At 39.9% G+C, this 19,584-nt stretch overlaps 1 protein-coding gene across 1 annotated transcript in view; it reads left to right on the top strand.

Annotated features, from left to right (window-relative positions):
• The window catches only part of slc8a3 (solute carrier family 8 member 3), a 137,774-nt gene that overhangs the window by 111,384 nt on the left and 6,806 nt on the right, over positions 1–19,584 (top strand). The window contains exon 4 of the mRNA XM_088925250.1: positions 10,516–10,533. Coding sequence (XP_088781376.1) covers positions 10,516–10,533 — 18 coding nt within the window. The remainder of the gene's footprint in view (positions 1–10,515; positions 10,534–19,584) is intronic.

Genomic DNA, 19,584 nt, shown 5'->3' with positions numbered 1-19,584 from the left:
TGTATCCTGCAATGATCAGTGGCTGAGTGCAAAATATGAGACTTATGTCAAATCAGTGCATAACATTTGTTCACCAATTGGTATGCATTTTAGAAACAATGCTACAGATTGAGGTGGAATAAAATAATACTAACAAAAACAAGGTGCCCAGCAACTTCATTCTTTGGCCACCTAAAGAGCAATATATACAGTATAGATACCTAGTAAGCTTTGCTGTCATTTGAGATGTGTTTAAATCTTAGATATTTCTAAGTTAAATTATTTTTTTAATGGCTCACACTTGGATTTTACATTTCATAAGTCCGGAGATCTGAGGACCCAATTGCAAGCCTCTTACCTGGGCTCTGGGGGGCGCTATCACAGAGAGCAATAGATGCTATAAACATCTTTTGATAGAATTTGCACATTCTATGAGATTTTTTTTAAAGCAGTCCCATTCTCCAGCAGATTCTTGTTTCCTTAGAAAAAGTGAAAGCAAAGGCATGGAAAACCTTTGCTAGCACAGAAAAAGTGGATTAAACATGTCAGCTGGTGACAAAGCTTCCAGTCCGCTTTAAGAAAAGTTGACAAAAAGACAGCACAGTACTCATTTTGCATTTCAGAAGATGGTGAGGGATGTTCTTGATTTATAAATAATAGCAGTCATTTTGAAGCTAAAATATTAGTTTGAAACATCAATAGATTTCAGTACAAACCTAAAACGTAAGCCCTCAGTTTTCCAACTTTAAAAATTCTCTCTTTCTTCCTGAAGGTGCTTAAGGGGTAAGGCATTGTGAAATTAATCTTAAAATTGAGGAGGAATTATATTTCTGTGCCAGAAATCACAAATCATATGATTCATAACTCTGCTCCAATAAGGCTTAAATTAAGATTTCAGATTTGAACGTGAAAATAACTAAACCATTTTTTTACTAAAGATTTTTAGAACCATCGGCTTTGGTTTTATTTATTTTTTAATTTAGAGAGTGTCATGTCGCTCTTGCACATGTCTATTGAAAAGTATTGCACTCTGTGAAAAGATGTTGATGGAAATATCAACAACGTCTCTTTAGATAACCAGCCAGCACTGGGCAATATCAGTTGTTTCTTTATTAGATTTGAATATAATCAAGTCCATCAGCCTAGTATTGGCCCAAGACTGTAACCAATATCAGCACTGTACAGAATTTCATGGACAAACGTAACTATATAACTTTTTGACCTGACTGGATCTCTTTGCCTGCCAGATTAGTCTCTGGTCCATCTGGTCCTCTAAGGATAAAGCAATTATTAAAAGTGGATGTATGAAATTCTGAAAACTGCAAATCCACTTTTTGTAAATCTAACCCTTCAAATCACCCTGTTCAATTCTTTGATCTTAAATTATCTGAACATCAACAGCTACAAGAAAAAGAGACTGACCAAACTGACCTTTTTCATTGAATGGGGGTCAAAAGCAGCATGAGGTCGATCAGTGAGTCGCTGTTGCCTCAGCTGCATCTCACTGTCCAGTAGTAGATGACCTGTTGGTTATCTAGGTATTGGTGTCAATAATCAGAGACCTCAGTGAAACTGTGACACTTGATTTGTGTAGTTTAGTGCACATGCTAAACCTCTATTGCTGAAAGAGCTGCCTCAGCGTGCACATGTACAGTAGTATGATGTCTGATCATTTTGTGTTAGCTCTACTATTAGAAAAAGAAGTCCTGTTCTACTACTGCAGAATGAGCTCTTTTCCATTGCCACCCTTCTTATGTTCAGATGCTAAGGATTTAAAACATCAATGTTACTCACTGTATGCAACATATCTGCTGATCAGCTATAATAATCTTTTTTTTCTAATAAACAGGCAGAACATTGTTGCACATCTACATGCTGAGGGGATACATTAAAATGATTTTCCTCTTCTGTCAGTATAATCTTTTTGCCATTCGTCATGTAAACATGAATGTTGATGGCTCTTGCCTGGAAAAAAAACATTAAATGCTACAAATCTAAATAATGGTGGTAAAAAGAAAAAAAATAAAGATTTGCTTATGGCATTGTTCACATCTATGTGCAAAACCATCTATGTGCTTCACAACAGTGTGGCCTGTACAGGACACAGAAGATAACTACATAAGACAGGTGACGAAAAAGATGGAACTGTGTGGTCTATTTTGTGCATTTTGCATATTTTGTGCATTAATCATAATGAGTCAACTTTAGTACCTGTGACTGTGTAACAGAGTTTCTTGTTTTCAGTCCCAAATGCACTTCTGTGTAATTTCTTCATGCTTTCTCATTCTCCTATGTCAAGCTTGAAGGAGTCCTTTGGGCTGACATTATTAGTACCTTTCAGGAAGTCAGGTGCTTTTGTAAGAGACCTTGCAGGTACTGTACGTGACAGACATTTCTTGAGGTATATTCACTCATAAAACATCTCTCAATAAAAATGTCACACATTGAAATAAATATAAAAAGGGGAAAAAAAGTTTAATACTTTAAGGTCGTTTGTATAGACTCCTGAGCTGAGGGGAAGAAAACTTTTTAAAAAAACTTTTTAAAAATTCCTGTTACAGTTGTTTGTGACAAAGGACCACCTTCTTACAAAAACAGTGCGCAAAAATGTGCACTTTTGCTCTGTGAATCTTCTTTGGAATAAACAAATTAACCACTAAAGCCTAACAGCAGTGGTATATCTGTGGTATACTGTGTGACACAAATTCCAGTACACTTCACCTGAGCTATTAACATTTAATATGCACTGGTCTGTTAAAGTGTGTGACAGTCACATCGTGAAAATCCTGTTTGCTGGGGAGGAGCTGTAACACATTAAAGGTAACCAAAGTATTCTTACCTCTTTCTTCTCATGTGTAAGGCTTCTGAACCACAGAAGCTCATTGGACCAGAGCTCATCCTGGTTTCTGTAGCATTAAGCAGACTAGATAACACATCTCTGGTGTAAAAGTAAAAAATTGAATTGAAAAAGTGTTTATCTTAGTGAAAAAACTGAAGCCCAAAGTTGACCTTGGAAGGTTTGTTCACTGGAAACTGCAGTGTCCTACAGTGTTTGTTTAATAAAAGTGCTGTTGAACAGCAGTGTGAGGAAAAGAGCAGAAACTGAAGGATTAGGCCAGCCTCTCTTACAGAGGAGGACACTGGAACACAGTGGGAAGTTCATGGAGCTTTGGAGTGCTGTTAGAGAAATGCAATTACTTTGATCTCAACCAGCAAGTAGAAGCGTTTGCAAAATTTGTCAATTCCGATATTGCAAGTGAATAGAAATGAACAGCAGACGACAACAAAAACTCAATGGATGACTCAATTTTCATGACACATAACTGCTTTAAATTTAACAATCGGGAGAGCAGTTTAATTAAAAAATAACTTAAACTGGAATGTCTGGCATTTGTGGGAGGAGGTTTAAAATAAGATGCATTTGTGTCAAAAGTCTGAAACAGCTAAATGCCCCTGAGATGTTACTGCAGTAAGAGTGGATAACAAGGCCAAAAACTCAGGTGAATTATTTTGGTATGTCCGCTACATTGAAATTCATTTGGTTGTTGCATGCTCAGAGTTGATGAGTGCAATATATTTCTGTGTTCTGGGAAACAAAGGTAATGAGAAACTTTGTGACTGCATACCAGTCACGTTACTGTGCTAGCAAAAGGTACTATATACTGTACATAGTAACATTAAAGCTGACTGCTCCAGGGATCAAACCCACATCTTTAGCATTACGCACAGGCTTGATGCAGGGTTGTGGAAAGGCCCAGATCACAAGGCAGAACCCACTGCTACATGTACAGTATCTGTACCAGATCTGGACCAGAGGAAAGTTTCTCTGTTCCTGACTCAGCTGCAGCACATCCCCACAATGAATGACGTGTTCCCTTTTTGTGCCAGTATACCATTTAGGGGAGTTCCCCATAGAAAGCAGCATGCTACACAGTCTTCTTGTTAATACCCAGGCATGGGGTTAACAAGTGGGCCGATGACACTTGTAAGTCTTGGGAAATAGAAGAGTGTCAGCAAACTATGTTTTACCCTATACAGTATATGTGGTGTCGTACACCCCTCCTTCAGTTCTCTCCTCCTATTCTGGCTTATTTGCACAACTACACCAGTGGAGCTCAGCTTCGGTCTTTAAGGGTCTTAAACCCAGTCCTGTGGGGTTTAAACCTACAGAGTCATAAGAGTAAAGAGAGGCTTCAACAAACAATGGGTTCAATTAGGCAATTAAGGACTCAGGTGGAGGGAAAACCTTAAATCTTCTGGCCCCTTCAGGAATGGAGCTGTTCCCCCATGTGCTACATCTTCTACCAGTCACCACAGGGCTCCTGTCCATTCCACAGGGCAGTATCTAGTAATGCAACAGCTTCCTACAGCCCACAGCACAATGTGATCCAAGAGTCTGGATCAGTACAATGACTAGATTGTACAATCAGTACAGTACAAAAGATAATGGGACCATGGTGCAACATTCTTGGGGCTTTGGGCCTCGCAGAACAATCTCTGCACATTTTACACGAGCAGAGGAGTTCTACATGGACTACAACTCCTGGAATGCTGCAACCACTTCTACAAAGGTTCACTTAAACTTTAAGGGAGTATGTAGTCATTTAGAATGAACATGGCAGCACAGTGGCACAGTGGTTAGCATTGCTGCCTCGCAATGCTGGGGCTCTGGGTTCAGTTCTGGACCTGGGGTGCTATCTGTTCGTTCTCCCTGTGTTCAAGAGGGTTGCTATCTGCATGGGGTATTTCATGTTCACCCTGTGTTTGCATGGGTTTCCTGTGGGTGCTCTGGTTTCCTCCCACAATCCAAAGACATACTGTACTGGCGGGTTAATTGGTTTCTGTAAGATCGGCCCTTGTATGTGTGTGTCCATCAGCCCTGTAATGGACTGGCATCCTCTCCAGGGTGTATCCTGTCTTGGGTCCAGTGCTTTTCAGGACAAGCTCTGGGCCACTGTGACCCTGAATTGTGGTTATTGAAAGTGATGTGATGACATTGATAAAGTGAATGTTTTCAGACCCACAAAGCAGTTCAACTAATGCTTCAGTGCAAAACAAATCGAGATGGCTTTTATTCATTTATTTCCACCACTTTGGAATTAAGTAATGTGTTTTTTAGTGAATTACTTGGGCACCTAGCCATAGGAGCATAAGAAGGGTTACAAATGAAAGGAGGTCATGCAGTCCATCTAGTCTGTTTGGTAGTTTGCAGCTAATTGATTCAAGGATCTCATCTAGATACAGTATTTCATAAAAGAAGACAAGGTTTCAACATCAGCAACATAACTACGTTGCTTAATTTGCACTCCCACAACACTTTGCATAAAGAATGGCCTCCTGATCTTAGTTTTATACGCACTTCAATATAGTTCATGTTTCACTGTTTATTCTGTAGAAATGCACTGGGTTGGCTTTGTTAGTTTCTTTGAGGGTTTCGAATACTCGAGTCAGTTCCGCTCTTAATCTGAGTCTGCTCTTGGCTGAAAAGGCTCAGTTCCTTCAGCCTGTCAGTGTAAAATATTCTGTGAAGCCACAGAATGTTTCAGGTAGCCCTTCCCTGGACTGAACCCAGAGCAGCAACGTCTTTTCTAAAATGTGGTGACCAAAATTGGACACAATAATTTAAATAAACCCATACTCCTTCATGCCACAATTTTAAACCAGCAGCCATATCACTCTGCAACTCACAACTGGTAGCCCACTGAAGCTAAGCAGGTGTGAGCCTGGTCAGTACCTGGATGGGAGACCTCCTGGGAAAAACTAAGGTTGCTGGTGTAAGTGGTGTTAGTGGGGCCAGCAGGGGGCGCTCACCCTGCGGTCTGTGTGGGTTCTAATGCCCCAGTATAGTGAGGGGGACACTGTACTGTAAATAGTCGCCGTCCTTCGGATGAGACGTAAAACCGAGATCCTGACTCTGTGTGGTCATTAAAAATCCCAGGGCATTTCTCGAAAAGAGTAGGGGTGTAACCCCGGCGTCCTGGCCAAATTTCCCATTGGCCCTTACCAATCATGGCCTCCAGATAATCCCCACCTATGAATTGGCTTCATTACTCTGCTCTCCTCCCCACTGATGACTGATGTTTGGTGAGCGTTCTGGCGCAATATGGCTGCTGTCGCATTATCCAGGTGGATGCTGCACATTGGTGGTGGTGGAGGGGAGTGTCCAGAAAAGCGCTATATAAGTGTAAGCAATTATAAATATTATTAATATGCCATCCCTTGATTTAAATATCATGATTCCTAATACTTTGCTTTTTAAACATAAATGGAATAGCTCAGGTTGCCTTCCCTTTAAATAACTGGATTAGCCTACATACTGTACAGTAACAGAAAAGACCTTTATAAAGCACACTCATTGATATAGAATATTCTGATTATTCTTGGGCTCCTGCACAAGCAGTGTGTGGCAGAATTACCGATGCTTCCCACAGTCGCTCAGCATTTCAGTCTAGGATATGAGAATTGTCGGGTTGTGTAGTTACTGTTGCCATGGATTCCTGCCCAGCCTATATCTAATTGGCCTTATTGAACCCTGTTGAATTTCAGGGCTTAGAAGCCCAGAAGAGAGAATCTCAGAGCAAGAGGATAGCAAAAAAAAGACTGTCTTGGTTCAAATGGCCTCATGCTGGTAGGATGATGAACGTTGAAAGCAGTAATTGCCACGGGAAGCTCAGCGTGCATTTTCACTAAGCGCTCCTCGCGCTAAGCCGTTGGAGAACAGGAGAGCAAAAATAATACATCCCTGACAAATCACTCATGTCAGACAAAGTATTGATTGCACTGAGACTTTTAAAATGCAGGATGGAGCAGAACACATAGAAGAAGCTCCCAATTTTCCAGCCTCGACACACAAACAGCATACAAGAAAAGAAAGGTACTGTATTGTGTTGTTCCCTGTGTTTATATGGGTTAAAACCCATATACTGTAGGTCATTTTGAACAGTAGTCCTTCTTCATCTGGGTAAAATGAAAAGTACAAATGGTATAGAAGTTGCAAAACCCTCTGTCAGCATACTCCTGCTTAAATATTCATTAGATATAAATCAGAAGCCTTTTACTGTATGTCTATTTGAACAATGTGACCCTATATGGATTAGGAATGGCAGATCAAAAATCAGTAATCATTCTTAGAGACCTCATGTTAGAAAGAATAATGTATTTTATCTTTTTAAATAGCGATGGAACTTTAAAACCCAAATAACTATTTTTTCTGCTTTCTCCTTTTCCCTGACTTGATTTAAAGATGAAACAAAAAACACACACTTTTCTCTACTTTTTTACCTCTGGGATTCCAGTCTAATCATCTTATGGCTTATGCCTTTTGATATGAAGAGGTCCAGGTGATTAGCCCCTTAATTCCATAATAGATCCTGTTGAATTTAATCTGTAACTAAGTGAATTCTGAAGAGCAGCAAAAGAAAGAAGTCTCATTGGAGGTGTGCAATAGGTGACATCCTATTAGAGAAATCACAAGAATAGTGGCGACCACAGAGCAAGATGACAGAAAGCATTGATTTGCCAAACGCTGGCAGGTGAATTTTCTTTCCAGTCAACTTTCCAGTGAGTGAGGGTTCAGCGATTTGTTCCTTAAATTAGTGCATATTCTCTTCACCTCCCAAACATTTTCGAAGAGATTGATGGTTTTTTGGCCACACCACCATATGGTGGTTTTGCTTGCAGACTTGTTTTTGGACACATCCCTTCCACTGGTCCTAAATTCACAATTTGGTATATAATAATGACAGCAAAAAATGTGTTTACTTTAACAACACAGTCTGCACTGAAAGAGTTTATTCTGGCCTCTACACAGCAGTTTCCACTGAGGCTACAGCATTACTAGATAATGTGTGTCAAAATGTTAATTAGGAAGCTGGGTTTTGTAGCTTTCCAGAGAGTGCAGAACTCCACCATTACTCAGGAAGAAAGATGGTGTTCAAGGGAATCTGATTTAGTGATTTTAATTAAAGAAACCTAGGGTGTCGGTGATCAGGCTTTGTGTTTCTCATTGAAGACACCCCCTCACACACATCTCTGCTCTCCTGTTCTACTGCTATCAAAAGTCTTTTCGCTCTTTTCTTTTCCTTCTTTTTATGCAGAATCAATTTTATGATGTTTTTAAACTGAAATGTTAGCCACTGCTACCCCTGCAAGATCTATATTGTCTACAAAAGCTTTTATGTTTGTGGATATGTAGGGAGTCACAAATTAAGTCAATGACAGGAAACACCTGATATTGTGTCAATTGGATTTGATTGGTAAATGTGATGGATCGGGTGCTACAACACTTCATATTGGCTGCTCATGTATAGTTTACCTTGTGATTTTGCGATCATTTACAGTATCTCTTACAAAGCAGTATTAAGAACAAAGTTGTTACAATGGTAGACAATACTAGCAGAGGCTTTGATTAAATTGTTGATACTCCTGCCATAGATATTGTGTAACTCCTGATTGTGTCTAAGAAGTCTAAATTATTTGTACAGATTGGCCGAGGTCAGTGCAATGATGAGCTAAAATTAGATACAGTTAGATTCGGGACTTAGTGTGGAAGATTGTTATTCTACCTGAGAGCTATGAGTGCACAGAGCTGAAATGACTAATTCTACTGTGGACTGATTCAGTGGCAGGGAATGTACTGATGAGGTGTTCAGTCAAAACTCACTCCAGAAATTGAATCAGTAAGAGACATCTTGGGTCTGATTCTTGTTTGCTTCCATTATTTTAGAACCACCATGAACCTAACACCTTAATACTGTAGATTGTATTTTAGTCCATTTATTTTAGACAACATGTGCAGTGATAGCATAATTATATCTGTGAACTTTATGGCAGGGTAAATGCTTGATTTTTGCCCTTAATCCACAGACCTGCTGTTAATATCCATCCATTTTCAAGCCATTTCATCTAGTTCACGATTGATGGTGGGAGCCAGAGTCTATCCCAGCAAGCAAGGGATCAAAAGTGGGGTACACCCTGGGCAGGATGCCAGTCCATCTCAGGGCACACACACACAAAAACATTCAACCACTCACACCAGAGCCAATTTTCCCAAAAGACAATTAACCTACGAGTATGTTTTTGAACTGTAAGAGGAAACTGGAGCACTAGCGCAAACCCTGCTGTTAATAATCAACATTTAAAGTGCATGCAGGTCCCTCATCAATTAAATTTCTTTGCTTAATTACTCCGACTAGATATAATTTTAAAAATCAGTCTCCTGGAAGAATAGATTTCATGAGAAAAAACATTAATTGTTTCAGTTATTGTTTCTATCCTGCATTATTATTATTGCAATATATTATTGCAAACTTGGCCACATTCACATTCCTCTCTTCTGGGTTTTAGAATCCATTTTGAAGCAGTGTGGCACAAATTTCAGTTAAAAAATTTTTAAAAAACCTCAGTGTGTTGCTGCAATTAGCACATTTTACAGTGATGATTAAAAGAACATTATCTTCCATTTAGAGGCTCTGTGAAAAATCTCATGTCGCAGGCAGACCAGTTAAAATGGAGTTCATAACCGTTCTCTTAAGTCAATGCGATTGATAATATATTTTAAAAATGTTTGCAACGTGTTCATTACAAAAGAGCTGTCTTCTGTGTTTCATCCCATCTGTCCTTTTGTTTTACTGCTGAAAAAAAGAGCAGATACTTCAGAGAGTGTCATGACAAGAGATGTTTGTTAAAGGGTTTCCTGGCATAGTTACAGTATATTTTTAGAAATACCTTAAGCTTTGTTTAAGTTCAAGCGAAGTGAGCTGCTTAAACAAGCAGGGCTCGGTTGTTGACTAACAGGAACGGGTGACCATTGTTCTCAGTGTCTTGTGGGAGTTTGCTTACCTGGAAGAAACAGGTAATGCAGAGCACTCCTTACTCTCCCAGCATCCCTACTAGCTTTCATTTCACCTTCAAGTGGGTGAAGCATTTCTAATGTCAATATGTCCTCTCTTGGACACATTTCGTGCCCCATTTTCTGCTATCCAGTTGCTTAAAATATATATTGTATAACTGATCAGGGCACAGTCCCATTAAAGTTTCTGGCACAGAGAATAAAATGTGGGCAGGAGCTTACAAATATGCACTCAACTTTAAATAAGTACTAAATATGTGATAGTATTGAAGTCTGATGATTAAGAAGTCTAAATTTCAGTAAAGGCAGCAATGAAAGTCTCCAATGCACTGTACTTCCAATGACAACCATGTCCTGTTTTCTAATCCAAAAGATTGAGCTGTGCTGCAGTGTGCACGTAGTCTCTGTGCCACACAACCTTTCTCAGCCCACTCTGGATCCTTTTTAATGATTCCTCTGCCTTGCAGACCCCTTCCACGCCCACTGGCATTTCCCACAGAGAATCAGTCTCATCCTGAATACAGAGCTGTTTTTTGGTTGCCAGCAATGGAAAATTTCCCTCTGCATATTTGAGCTTATTAGGAATTTAACATCTGTCATCCTTTCTGGTCCTTCAGCTGTGATTGATCTTTCCTTTTCTCTCTTTCTCCTTGTTTTTTTTTATGGTTGACCTCCAACCCCTGCAGCTCTCCTCCTGACACAAGGTAAGCGCTCTGGTGTCATTTCACTCTACTGTCGCTCATCGGTCCGCACCAGTTTCTTTTTTTGTGTCTAAAGAGTGATCTAAGTAATTCTGCAGTCGTTGCGGTTAAGTGCTGATCTTCCCTGGTTTCAGGTATGGTATGCAGCTGGACTTGATTGTGCTAACTGGGGAAAGGGGACTGTGTGAAAATAGTTGTGCAGTAGTGTAGTTGTACTTGCTTTTAAGGTCAGTGACTTGGGTCGGACAGCAAGGAGTATACATTTACCACCAAGTGAAGAAAGGAATGGACCATTTACACAAAAACCAAATGAAAATCTGACTGAATGTCTTTAGATCATTGTAGCACTCTTTGGCCTTTTATGGGCTTGCGGTAGCATTGATCTCGAGATCTGTTCCTGCAGTGGGTGAAAGCAGACATTCTAGAGATTTTTTCACACCTCATTCCACCTGAATCATTCAGACTGATACAGTGCACAGGCCTTCAAAAGGTTACAGGTGAATTAATGCCTTTGCCTTGTACAGTTTCTCATAGCAATTTACTGCACTCATGCCATCAGTTTATTGGACTTGGAACGTGGAGAAGTAAAATCTATAACCCTTTGACCAAGCAGTGCCTGTCTTTTCTCAGTCCTGAAATAGCTTGTGTAACTAAAGGCTACAACATGGCCGATAAAGGAAGAGAATTAGGAATATTGTTTTAAATCCTAAAACTGTACTGCTACCACATTCCAGGTCACCTCCTTCAAAATCTGGACTCAATTTTCAGGTACATTAACTCAGCGATAATCACAGCACAGGAAATTTACAATTGGCTGCTGGAATCATGACCCTTTCTTGGTGATGTTCACACTAGCTTGACCACAACAGCCAAGCCTATTTCCTGTCAACAGCCTAACTGCTGCTAGTGAAATGATCAGCTCCACCCCATTTGAGTGATCAGTTTTAATTATAACATATGCAGTGATAGAGATCATCAAACCACTTTACATTGTCCTAATATTTTATTAAGTATCAAGCAGCACATTAACATGCAAATTATACCTAAATATACCAAATTCATAATCTAGTAATCATGATCAATGTCCTTCTCTGTGTTCAATCATGTTCCATATGTATTCCACAATGCACACTCTGAATTGTCAAAAGAAACTTAATAAACCTCTTGTTCAGCTCCCATCTAATTTCTCTACAGCACAGCTTGGCTCTAACCTTTTTTCTACAAATCATATGCATTCAGTTGAGGTGAAGTCAGTCCTTCACTATGGGTGAGAGTGATACAGAGACTCTTTCATGGATTTAGCAACAGCAGTCTGAGCATCTTCATACCCTTTACCCCTCTCCACAAAAATACCTACACACAATCATGACAAAATTCCTACTTTGATAATTTCATCATTTCTCAAAATCAATACTTTTATCTACAAGAGCAGTGATGCAATGTGCCTCCACAGCCATTGAGTTGGATTCAGAGATGTGAACCATTGAACAGTGTCTCAACAAATCTTTCTTCTTACCGTTATTTATGACAATACTTTTACTGACCAGATGGATAAAAAATGTAAATTTCGCAAGGGTTAAAATAGTGCATTTCAAAGAGGGAATATTATTTTTTATGTGTTTATTGTAGTAGCTACCTACAGTATGTGTAGCTTCATAACAATTTTTCATTCATGATAAAGAAGGGCTCTTCTTAATTATCTAAGCATTTTAAGTCTTTCAAAAAAGAAACAACCAAAAAAACTTTATTCAAGAAACTTTAAACTAATTCATATAGGGAGGAGGGATTACACCATTCTGATGGGGTTTTTTTTTAATCGAGAACTTTTGAAGAGCAAATTGGAAGATTTAAAAAAAACACCATCATATATCACTTGTGATGGTGACATGAATCACATCCTGACAGGTTTTTAAAGTTAAGTCTTGTGCATTCATTTTCATGCCTCTGGGTTTTTATTCGGTGAAGTTGATGCGATTCCCTGAGGCTGCTGTGTGACTGACATTAATCAAAGCTGCTGGAAGAACGCCTCTCTCCAGACCTTTCCTTGATGGACTCACCTGCCATTGGTACTGTATTTTTCCATTGGCGACCTCTCCTCCGGGGAAAAGCCCTGTGCAACATGCTGACTGACTTTGGAAGTTTAAAAACGTGCCAGGATGTGAACACAGGAACCGACTGGACCAGAAGTGTCATGGCAGCAGTGTGGCACAGTACTTAGTATTCCGGACATGTAATTGGGAGGCTGTAGTTCCAATCCTGAATGAGACCCTGCTGTTGTACCGTTGAGCAAGGCACTTCACTCACATTGTTTCAGTAACATGCCCAGCTAAATAAATGGGTACAAAATTGGTACAAAAGTAAATCACTTGGATGAAAACATAATAAATGTACAATAGGAATCCAGAGTTTTATTATGGATGCACTCTTTGAAAAGCCTTTCACATTGTCTTCAAATTTGCAAGAAATGCCGACCTTATGGTGTGTTAATAAATAATTTGCCACCACACAGCATACAGAACAACATATAACTACACACTCAGTTGTTCAGTTAGATCCTAATAAGAGAAAGAGACAAATATGCAGAGTATACTGTAGTTGGCGTAGCTCGCCTGGCTGAGGGAACTTGGCAGCTTGACAGAAAGGTTCAGGCTGGCCACACCCCCCCCGCCCTACCCGTTTTTATTGCAAGGATTGAGCCAGGGAGGGCAGGGGTGCAGGGGTGTAGATGGGGTAGTGGTATGGGAGAGTGATAAAGTATGGGAAGTCCCACATGCAGACGGGTGAGCAGATGTGTGCGAGATTAGGATCTATCCATGCTCCCAAATTGCTCTTACACCTTTTTTGTAATTCCATTAGTTGGCTTTGATCCAGTTGTTTTAGGATTAATTCTCACTTGTTTTTATTTCTAAACTAATTAATCTTGTATCACAACTAGCTCCAGTAGTAGAATTAGCATAATTCGGCATTGAGGCAAACCGACTGTGCATTACTAAGATAATCTAGCTCATTGAGTACCACATTTACAACTGTTAGAATGCAGGTGATGCAGAACACTCAAAGAGGTGCAGAAGGCATATAGTTGCTTTTTGCCATGTGAGTCTCATCAGGCATGTTGTGTCTAACCCAAAAGGATTCCCCGCAGAATGTAATAAAACTATCTTTCAATTCAGCTGTTAAGAGGCAGAGGAAAATTGAAGCAGACTAGACTTTGCCTTTTGTGTAGTTTTGTCTCTGAGTAGAGTTCAGCCACAATTCACAATTGTACAAGTGACAGTTGTATCTTAATATGCTTCATCATATTTTATTGTATTCAAAGACTGTTACAGTACCGTATGTGCTCTTAAAATCAGAAGGAAAAGCAAATACCCTTGCTGGCTGAAATATTAGGAATCCCCTATAGAATAGTGTGTCCTCCGAGTCAGAAGAGCTCAGACTGGGGGAGCACTGTATTCCAGTAGGTTCTGATGTATTTGGAGGCCAAGGCTGCACCATTCTTGGAGCTGAATCGCCTTTGGTTGCAGTTGTGATGGGGGTAATGGTGTGTGGGATTGAATTGCACATTTCACTGGTTCCAGCAGTTGTAACTAAGATCAATATCTGGGGATTGTTCTGGCCAGACAACACAGTAGAAGCCTGTCTCATGCTCCTTAAGCCAACCATAAATTGTCTATTACTGGCAGAGTCTCTGCATTTGGTTTATATAATTAATTTATAATATGTGCTTGTTTGTCCCACTGTGAAATTTCAGTGATATGTGTCTTTCATACTAGCAAACACAAGAGGAAGTAAAGGGAATTATGGCGGTACAGCAGTAGTGGGGCCCTGGGTTCAATTCCAGACCTGGGGTGCTGTTGATGTGGAGTCTGTATGTTCTCTCTATGTTCCTAGGTGCTCTGGTGTCCTCCCACAGTCCAAAGACATACTGGTAGGTTAATTGGCTTCACAAAAAATTGACCCTGGTGTGAGTCAGGTGTTTGTTCCTGTGTGTGCTCTGAGGTGGCCTGGCGTCCCATCCAAGTTGTATCCCATCCCATCCCGTCTCATACCCATTGCTTATCAGAATAGGCTCTGGCTAGCCTGCGACCCTGAAATGAACCCAAGGCCCCAGCGCTGTAAGGCAGCAATGCCAACCACTGTGCCACCCTGCTGCCCGAACAAAAACAGCTGGCGACTCTAAATTAAGAAAAGAAAAAATAGCAAAGTCAGTGGGAAGTGTCAGAGCTGAAAGAGAAGAGGTCCACCTGTCGTTATTAAAGGGTGGCAGAAGATCTGTAGTTCATGAAAAATATCTTAAAATTGTGTTCCAGGGAGTGTCCATTGAACCATGGAGTGTGTTCTGAAGTGCAATGGCTCGCTAAATATTTGATCAATCACGTACTCATAGCCTAGCAGTCAGTAAGAACCAGTTCATGGAAGAGATGACAGTCATTCTCTGGTGGGGATGGGCCTCTGGGGAACCAGCAAAAAGGCAGTTAATGAATAAATGATGTATTGTCTAAGGACTGGGCAAAGAAATCACGAGGCATAGCTGGGTGGGCACCTGGGATTGTCTTAAGCTTTGTTTTTCTAACTTTAATGAACCTCTTTTGAAATACAAATTGAGGCATCCAGTCAGCAGGTACCTTTTATGTCTGTCTGATTTTTGGATTTCACTGTGAAACAGACAAAAGGGCACATAATGAGTCTGTGAATAAGCACATTGTTGTAGATGACAAGAGTCCCTGCAGCTGCACGCAGTGGTGCAGGTGAATGAAGTCAGCACTTTAATCGGGTACAGTGCTTAATATTTGTGTCTCTGTACATACAATTTATTAAAATATTTTCCCTCTTTCTGCTGCCAAGGATGAAATATGGAATAAAATAATAGGCTGTATTAAATACAGTGTGAAAGTGAAGTACCATGACTGATGTGATGCAGAGGCAACAGTCTTCACACACTCTTAGTACTGTGTGTGCCCAATCTATGTGACAAATGTATCTTCTGATTCATTTACTAAAGGATAGGACAGTTTGTCCCGAGTGAGAAACCAGCTCCTTCTCTGGCTTCATTCAAACAGTGCAAAGGTTTGTAAAAGTTCTTTAGGGTAGAAAGAAAGAACTTAAAAATGCTAGATTGCCTGGTGCTAGTGTATGTCTTCTCAGTAATACCTATTTTACTTGCAAAATCTTGCTGCAAGTGCTATCCATTAGGCTTTAAGAGCTAGCATGGTATAATGCAAAAATACTAAAATTAAAAGAAAAGTAAAAACTAAAATCCATCCATTTTCTTACCACTTCTTGATTTCAAGCGTTTGCAGGGAGCTGGAACCTATCCCAGCAAGCAGTGGACACAAGGCGGGATACACCCTGAACGGGACTCCAGTCCATCACAGGGCAGACCCACTCAAACTCAGACACACACAGGGCCAATTTTCCCAAAAGCCAGTTAACCTTCCAGTACCATGGGAGAGAACCGTTAGTACCTGGCCAAAAACTCATGCGAACACAGGGAGAAAATAAAAACTTCCCACTGCACCACCATGCCTCCAGAACCCTACCCCTGATTTAAATGATTATGTTTACTCTGCTTTGACATTTTTAGGGGATAGCTTGTGATTTTCATGAGCTTTCTATTATGATTTAGGGGCTGCCTCAAATTCCATTAGACACTGCCCCCTTGTGGTTTCAAAAGAAAACTAATGTTCACATTTACAGTAAAACATTTTACTATGGATTCAAAACTTTAATACTTCTAAAGCAGGGGTGCCCAACCCTTTTTAATGTAAGATCTACTTTTTCATTTGGCAGTCCAGCGTGATCTACCAGTGTGAATTTGAAGCTCCGATATAAGAAAAACAGACTGTGGGCACATCAGTACAATAACGATACCCATACACTCATGCTACAGTGAACAAGTAATGTTCCCCATTTTAGAAAAAAGAATATCCTATCTTAATGTGAGCATTGGCACTGAGAAGCTTACTTGAGAACACTTGTATTTTTTTAACATGTTGACACTGCTGATCATGTCGGTTAAATTTTTATTTTGTCCCTGCAGCTCGACATTCAGCAGTTCATTCAAGTCTGTGAGGAATGCTAAATCCAGAAGCCACTGGTCATCCTCTAATTGGGCATATTCACCATGTTTAGACGACTTGAGAAACTCTTTGATTTCAGGCAACAGCTGTCTGAACCTTGCCAAAAATGTTTGTTTTTGACGTCTGCAAACAGCAAGTCAGCAGCCTCAGCAAAAGCTTTCTTTATTACTTCTCGATCCCTGAATGACTTTTTGTGTTGAGCCAGGTCGTGGCTCACACGGAACGATGCGATGATTGCCGCTTTCCCTCTTGTATGAGGCCTCGTGAAAACCGACTGCTGCTAGTTGAGATTTTAGATTTTCTACTTTTCTTCATCCTAACTCCCTTTTAGCGGGAGAGTCCACATCATACGTTTTGTGTGCTGTTTTGAAATGTTGTTCTATATTTCCCTTTTTAGCGTAGACGCTAGCGTTGCAGATTTGAATGCGAAAGTACAAAAAAAATAATCATGCTCCCTTGGGGTAATGGTAAGTTTTGGGTCTCTTTGCTTCATAATTTTCGCTACTCTACAACTATCAGATAGGCAATTAAAACTTATCAAACTGTTGGCGAATTTGTCACGGCCAATCTGTTTCGCTCCACTATGCACTGTATCGAATGTACAGTTCGTGCGGCAATACCAAGAGAACGTTCTTTGGTACTGTAGCACACGGAAGACTATTTGCGGAGCTCCTGTAGCCTTTTTTTCAGTGGCAGCCAGCACGCAGGGAAGAGACTTTACAACCCATTTGACAAGGGTTAAACACACACAAGGGCAGTAAAATGTATGACATTACATGCACAGATCTGAATGAATTTTTAGGCTATTGAAAAAAGTAAATAGTCAAATAGCCCATTTATTTTTTGCCCAAACATTCTTGCGATCTATCAACTGGTTGGGCACCCCTGTTCTAAATGATCAAAGCAAGAAAAGGGATAAATGCAAAGTATGGTTAAGATTCTATACAAAACCTTTCTTATGTTTGGTTAGACAGCTGTTTGTGAGTAAGGATTTCAGTATAAATTAGACAATTAAAAGTGTGTTTGAAGGTAGCAGGGTTAATAAATGGTAGAAATGATCATGTGTATGGGAACAATGTTATAATATGAGTGTCAAGGTCATTTAACCTGCCTTGACACTGTGGTGCTTGTGAATCTCCCCCTGCTTCTAATGTGCTTTGGAATTCTTTTGGGGGAAAAACACTGGATAAATGCAATTAATCAAATAATTACTAACTGACTTTAATATAGAATGCATTTATTTTTTTCAACATATAGAATAGCACTACTGTCAAGATACCAAGGAACTGTATACTAACGGATAAACAAGCCTGGTTCCCTTTTGTTTGCCCTGAATTCTGCTCAGTGTATGCTGAAATGAATTGCGTCTCTGAGTCGTTTCTTTGCAAAGAGTCCAAAATACAAAAATAGCAAATAATCCATGAACAATGCTGTGTCTTGAACCCAGTAGGCTGATATGTGATATTCGCTTGCTTTCCTGCAGTTCTCTTGATGAAGCTATTTTGTTCCAGTCACTCATACTTTGTTGCATAAAACAGTATCTTGTCACAAGACTGCATGTACTACATGTGTACCATTTATTATTCTACACTTAAGAGTTCTAATATACACTGTACTGCTACAGTAAATGTCAGAGAATGGTTCCATTGGATGATTCACCCAGTAAAAGGAATAGTGGATATGTACTGTAATACCTAAGGTTAGTAAAGTAGTAGCAGACCAGACCTTTTCCTTAGTGCACTGTGCTACAGGAAAGGAGTGTAAATATAGGATAGAAGACTGGTGCAAAATGTCAGTTCAGGAAAACAAGAGTTTACAGGTGTACAGGTGGTGTACAGATGATACAAAAACACACTTAACAGGTATTGCAAATCAAGCCACCAGAAGCTACACCCACATGATACAGAGATATTTCAACTGCCATTGACTAAATGTCAACAGACATCTCTGAACATTTAATCAAATTAATACTGTGATGTTTTATTTCTACAGACCTCCTTAGAGGTGTAATGTTTGAATAGAACACAGCACATACTGTAATAGCACTAAACTCATCCTAAAGTGATACTCAGACCGTGGCCCGAATAAACATACCTATCAAATCCTTTGACGTGAGTTTTACTTGTGCCAAAAATAACAGCTTTAAAACTTACATCTTATTCTGTTGCCACCGCAGTGTTCACCCACTGGTAAATGGAGTCATGACAACTTTAATAGAACTAAATATACTGTATAAAAGTGCAGTCAGTGTGTAGGTGACAGTGAGTTTTTTTAAAGCAGTTGTTGCTATGTCAGTAGTAATACCAAAACAATTTTTATTTCTCTATCTTTTTCAAGAAACTTAAAGAGCTGTGCAATAGTGCACATGAAACACACAATAGAAGCAAGGTCCAGAAATCCACCTGTCCAAACCCAAGCAAATACAGGGAAAACTTACAAACTCCATTTTATAAGAGAGCAGCCTTGGTCCAGAATTGAACCCAGGACCCCAGCATTGTGAAGCAGCAATGCTAACCACTGCACAACCGTGCTGCATGGAACTAGAAATGAGAGGAGAACAAGTCCATAAATTTCAACAGTGAAACCAAGAGTAAAAACTGCTTTGCACATTATGATCTTTAAATGGGAAGACAGGGCTTTAAGCCAGTTTTGAGCACATCGACTGTCACTGAGTCTCGAATGGATTTAGAGGTCCACAGATACTGTCCTGCACTTGAGAGAGTTCTATTGCCCGCTGTGTAAAGCACGGTCTCCAGCAGAGTGAGAAGGCCTAACTATGCTTATCTTAAACTCCTTTAGATAATCCAGCGTTAGATTGTACGGTTCTTGATACATGAGCAGGTGAACACTAAAGTCAGTTCAGCATTTCGCTGGGATGCAATGCAGTTTAAAGAAGATGGGAGTTATGCTGATGCTGGGTACATTTAGTTATTACAAAAGTTGTAGAATTCTGAATATACTGAAGCCTTAGTTTGGT

This window comes from Atractosteus spatula, chromosome 9 (assembly GCF_055471065.1).
Source record: "Atractosteus spatula isolate fAtrSpa1 chromosome 9, fAtrSpa1.hap1, whole genome shotgun sequence".
NCBI lineage: Eukaryota > Metazoa > Chordata > Actinopteri > Semionotiformes > Lepisosteidae > Atractosteus > Atractosteus spatula.
The sequence above is the reverse complement of the archived record's forward strand: the minus strand, read 5'-3'. Positions and strand labels throughout refer to the sequence as shown.